The 5,575-nt window shown below is 64.7% G+C and overlaps 1 protein-coding gene across 1 annotated transcript in view; it reads left to right on the top strand.

Moving 5' to 3' along the window:
* The first annotated feature begins 1,196 nt into the window (after positions 1-1,196).
* Crlf2 (cytokine receptor like factor 2) overlaps positions 1,197-5,575 on the top strand; it is a 13,581-nt gene continuing 9,202 nt past the window's right edge. The window contains exons 1-2 of the mRNA XM_023706888.1: positions 1,197-2,162; positions 5,345-5,438. Of these exons, the coding sequence (XP_023562656.1) occupies positions 2,078-2,162; positions 5,345-5,438 (179 nt within the window). The 5' untranslated portion in view covers positions 1,197-2,077. The remainder of the gene's footprint in view (positions 2,163-5,344; positions 5,439-5,575) is intronic.

Below are 5,575 nucleotides of genomic sequence, written 5' to 3'. Positions count from 1 at the left end.
GGCCGCCCCCAGAGGCGCGGGGCGCAGGCGCGGGGAGGGGCCGCAGCTCGGGCAGGCATCCCGGGCACGCCAGGAGCGCGCCGGCCCGCCTCCGCCTCCTCCTGCCCCGGAGGCCGCAGCCCTGAGGCTTGAGGCCTCGCTCGCCCCGTGGCCCGCCGGGCGGGACCCTCCTGCCTCGGCCTCCTGCATGCTGAGCGCGCAGGCGCCCGCTCCACCCGTCCTGCTCCATGAAGGGCGTTTGAGAATCTGCGCCGGCGCCTGAGCACGAACCCCAAATTACGCTCACCGCAGGGTCCCTGTGCACCCCTGTGTTCTGGCTCACCGCAGATGATATTCACGGGGTGTCTGGGTTACCCCAGATCTCATCGCTCAGCCGGGGTGCTCCCCGACGCTGCCGCTGTCTGAAGACCCGACTCACCCGAAGCATAAGCGTCCTGGCGCTCCCTGAATCCGCTTCAGTCGCAAGCTGAGTCACGGGCCTTCCCGGCACTCTGGGAGGCTGAGGCAGGAGGCTCTAGCGTTCGGGCTTCCGCCTGTGCAGCTTAGTCTGTGGGGAGAAGGCCTGAGCACATAGCGAGAGACGCGGTGGGTAGATGAGCGATGGATGACAGCAAAAACCTCAGACATATACAGATACACCCATCAATCCGTAGCTGAGCTGCAGAACTGTGGTAGGTGTGTAAAGAACACACCGTGTACAGAGCGGAGTACTATACTGGCAGGAAGAATGCCCCCTCGCCCGCTCTCTCCCCTCCCCCGACGGGCACCGCCTGGGCTCCCGGCTCCCGTGCGCAGCTCTGCAGGCCCACAGGGACACTCGGCTGTGGGCGCTGCACTTCCCTGCTGCCGTGGTCCCTGCCATTCCCAAGTCGCCTGCACGGGGGAAGTGAAACGGGACGGCGGGGGTGACCTCCGTGCCCCAAAATGTCACAGCATGTGTGATCCGTGGGAAGCCCCACTGTGGCGCAGCGTCACGCCCAGCCTTTCTGTTCCCCTTGGACGGCCAGCGTCCCTCTCCCAGGGTCGGGAAGCCGGCTGTGTGTGCGTGCGTGTGTGTGTGTGTGTGTGTGTCATAGCGCTGCACTGTGGTTCAGTGTCTGTCACACGACTATGTCACACTATGTGCTCAGGCCTTCTCCCGCCTGTGCGGGAGGGCATCAGCAGAGGCTGCGGCGTGTACCTACCCCGCAGCAGGGTCCGGAGTCCGACCCCGGTGCCGCGGCCATTGGTGCCCGCTGTCCACCCCTGTGGCCGTCACTCGGTGGCACTGCCGGCCACGCTCTGGGACTTCTTCCGTGGCCTCTGAAGCCGTGGCACCAGGCACCACCCGAGGTGTCTCTGGCGCTCGCTCAGGCTGAATCTCAGTCGGTCAGCCGCCGCCCACATGGACCTCGGAGCACGGAGCCGACCGGGCTGCCATCCACTCAGGGTCCGTCTGTCATCTGTCCGTCTGTCGTGGACCTGTCATCCATCAGTGGCCTATCGCCTGCTTATCTTTATCTGTCTGTCCCCACGTGGCCACTTATCTGAACCCCCATCATGTCTGTCTGTTCCCATGGCAGTGGGTCCAGCCGGTCTCCTCTCCTGTCCCCTGGGGGCCGTCCTTCGGGGACACCCTCGCTTGTCACCGTGGGGCCCGGGGTCGCTGTCACAGGGCCCCATTCACACCCAGGTTCACCCCACAGGCTGTGTTTGTGGACCGTCTTCCTGACCAGTGACCCCAAAGGTGCCCTGCGGACCTGGGCCACCTCCCCATGTCCCTGTGGGGCCCGGAGTGTCCCCCAGGTGGGGCCGCGGGCGTCCCGGGGTCCGCCTCTCGTCTGGGGACCGGGCCCCGCCCGCCGCAGGTCCCCCTCCTGGCGTGGACGGCAGCGCCCGCAGCGCCGGGCTCCCTGCCCCCTCCGCTCCTCTCTGGATATCATGGTCTGAAATCAACCGTGACGGCTTCCTGCCCCAATCACTTCCCTAGCTTCCTTTCTGCGTTCAGCAAACGGGGCGGCCTCGGGCCTATTAGTCACAAGCCGGGCTTGGGGACACCAGGAGCGCGGAGCTCTCGAGGGCCCGACTTCAGCTGGAGATGGGGCCACGTGTCCAGCCCTGGGTGGCCGCTGCCATCCTGCTGCTCCTGGGGGACCCAGCGGACGCAGGGGACCCAGAAGCCGGTAAGAGGACCCTGGGGGGGCGCGTCCACTCGCGTCCCGCACCCCGTCCCTGTCCTGTGCCCGGAGACCCTCCTGCCTCGGCCTCCCGAGGGCTGGGGCTCCAGCCACGTGTCACCATGCCCGGCCTTGAAAGCACGTGGTTTTCACTGTGACGGTCATGCGGGGAGTTGGGGTGACTTCACCGTCCCTGGGAAAGCGAGGTCGCGTCCTGAGGCCCTGCGTTGTCCCCCACGCGGGTCCTGGGCTGCGCTGTGCGTGGTTGCAGTTTCAGAATGACACGGCGTGGCTCGACCCTGGTGTTCATGGGCGAACCACAGTTTGTTCCGATGGATTTGAGCCACGCTGACCCAGCTGGGCCCGCGACTTAGCTGAGGTGCTGGGCCGAGCTCAGGGGCCGCCACCGCGCGGCCTCCCTGCCTCACCCCGTTTCCATGCAGACCAGGCGTCGTGGCTCCTGGGGCTGGGCTCTGACTTGAGACCCTCCTGCCTCTGCCTCCCGGGGGCTCGGATGACCGGCCAGAGGCGAGGTCTTGCTGAGTTACCCGGGCCGGACCTGGGGCCTGCCCATCTCCTGCGGTGACAGCGGGGTGGACACCAGGTCCCCGCACTCCAGGTTGTCCCCCGAGTCAGGAGGCTGAGGCAGGAGGCTCCCGAGTTCCAGAGGAGACCTGGCCAGGCCTGGCTCCTGGAGGTGACCCGACGCCCGTGCGGGAGGGCATCAGCAGAGGCTGCGGCGTGTACCCACCCCGCAGCAGCACCTGAGCCCCCGGGAGTGGGGGTGTCGATGGCACCCCCCGCTTGGTGTTCTTGAGGCACGGTGTCCCTGTGCAGCCCAGCGAACCTCCTGCCTCAGCCTCCCGGGGGCTTCCACCGCTGGGTACACACAGACCGGAGGGGCAGGCTGAAGTGGCCTCACTTTCTTGTTTTGAGGAAGGCCGGCAAGCACAAATCCCGCCAGCGCCAGGGCCCTGCCCCGCTGGGTGGCGTAGTGTGGGACGCCACCAACCGTGGGGAGTTTGCTTTCAGCCACGGAAACCCTTCGAGGCTCAGTAAAGAAACAGCGGGCTTCCTGGCCCGGCTCCACTTTCTGTTTGTGTGAACTGGAACCTCAGGGCCCCAGCGGCTCCCGGGCGGGCGCGGGGTGCCTGGTCCCCTGCCCCCTTCTCCCCGGGGACCCAACCCGCAGCGCTGCTGCGCCCGGCCGATCGATCGCAGGCCTTCCTAGCTTGCGCTCAGAGGCAGGCCCAGGGGTGGGTCTCCCCGGCAGGACCGGGACGGGGGCCCTCCTGCCTCAGCCTCCCGATCACCCAGATGGCAGGGTGCCCGCCCCCCGTGGCACTCGAGGACTTCGTGGTCCAGGGAGGAAATAAACATGAACACAGCCAAAAACTCCCGCTAGGCCCGTGCGCCGTCCCAAGGCGCTGTAATCCGACGGCGCTGCGCAGCGGTGCCCGGAGCGAGGCCCTTCTCTCCGAGGGACACTGGCCATTCCTGACACCCTCCTCAATCTCCTTCCCCCACATTACTGTCATTTTCACCGTATAAATCTTTGACTTCCTTTGTGAGCTTGATTCCTAGTATTTCTTTTCTTTTTCTTTTTCCTTCTTTTTTTTCTTGCAGAACCGGGGATTGAACTCAGGCCCTTGCGCTTGCCAGGGAAGCACTTATTCCTGAGCCACCTCCCTGGCCTGTCTGTCTGTCTGTCTGTCTTTTTTTGAATATTATTGTGAAAGGTGTGCTTCCCCTAATTTCATGAACAACTAATTTGAGGACTACACTATGCAATGTAACAGCAGTTGTTGAATTTCTATCATTTTTTCAGTGAAATTCTGTATCATTTCTTTCATTCATATATATATATATCCTCTTTGAGAAAGACAGCGGGCCGCTCCCGGCTGAGTTGGGGTGCAGTCTCAGGCACAGGACTGTCAGAGGAGGAGCAGAGCCGGGGAACAGGACATCCGCCTGTCAGCCTGGCCCCGGGAGGCTGAGGCAGGAGGGCCGCAACCCGGGCATACCATGAAAGCATAGCAGCTCGGGCAGACCCTGCAGACATACAAACAGCCCTGGATTCGATTTGCAGCACTGAAGAAAAACAGGGCAGAAAGGAGTCATCCAGGGCCTGCCCACCGAGCCCCAGCCCCAGCCCCTGCGCGTCTCAGTTTTATTTGGATCTAGGGATCTCGAGTCTGGCCTGGAACTTGAGATCCTCCTGCCTCAGCCTCCCGAGTGCTGGTGTGCCGGCACGCACCGCTACACCCCCGGCTGCCTTCCCGGACTCCCCGCGGGAGCCTGTCCTTTCTGCCCCTCGGCTGCCCCAGTGGGGAGCCTGTCACGGGACGAGACAGAGCCGGGTGACCAGCCTTCTCCCGGGCTCCTAGCCAACAGCAAAGCCCTCAGGAGTGCTCCAGGCGCAGGGTGCAGCCCACAGGGCCGAGCCGCAGCGCGGGGCCGAGCCGCGTCCTCTCTTCCTGTTTCCACAGATGTCACTGCCTCTGCCACCCCCGCCGGCGCCCCGGGGGCCACGCTTCTGCTTTCGGGTGGGGATGGGCTCGGCCGCCTCCATGGGGCTGTGCTTTCCCGGGGAAGCCCAGACCGAGCCCAGAGTCCCCGAGCCCGCGGCACAAGCAGTGGCATCCTCCGCGGAGTTCCCGGGCCTGCTGTGAGGTCACTGCCGCCCTAGGCCCCAGCTGAGCAGGCGGGGACAGGCAGGCAGGACAGGCAGGCGGGTCCTGCTCAGGACGGGCGCTGGCTCCCTGTGTGCCCCGGGGGGCCGCGGCCGGGCTCACTGCGGACCCAGCTTGGCCAGCAGCCTGCTGCCTTTGAGCAAAGCCTGCTTGGAAATACATATTTGTTCCGGGCGTGGGGCCCACGCCTGTCATCCCAGCACGCAGGAGGCTGGGGCAGGACAATCTCTGGCAGTTCTAGGCCGGCTTAGGCTACATAGTTGAGAGACAGTGTGAGGTGCGTAAGGAGACTGTCTCCAACAACGAAAAGTTGAAGCCCGACCCAACAGAACCTGAGGCTGGGTAATGCTCCCTCAGCGAGCGCAGCCGCGGGCCACTGCGTCGGCCGGGGTCCCGCCTGCAAGCTGCCCGGGAAGGACAGGGACGCCGGTGGCCCTGGATGTCCACCCACCCCGTCCCGCGTCTCCTCAAGACGTTCTTGCCTCTGTCACCCAGGAGAAGCAGTCCAGGTGCAAATCATCTACTTCAATTTTGAAACGGTGCAGGTGACCTGGAATGACACGGGGACCAACCTGAGCTTCTCCTACAAGTAAGTGCACTGGGGAACGGAACTCCAGGGAAGTATGCATCCCCCCCTCCACACACACACACACACACACCCACACATCCACCCTCCCGTCCACCCACCCATCCACCCACCCACCCATCCATCCATCCATCCATCCA

Source organism: Octodon degus, unplaced genomic scaffold (genome assembly GCF_000260255.1).
Source record: "Octodon degus isolate 3935 unplaced genomic scaffold, OctDeg1.0 scaffold00274, whole genome shotgun sequence".
In the NCBI taxonomy this organism is placed as follows: Eukaryota; Metazoa; Chordata; class Mammalia; order Rodentia; family Octodontidae; genus Octodon; species Octodon degus.
The sequence above is the reverse complement of the archived record's forward strand: the minus strand, read 5'-3'. Positions and strand labels throughout refer to the sequence as shown.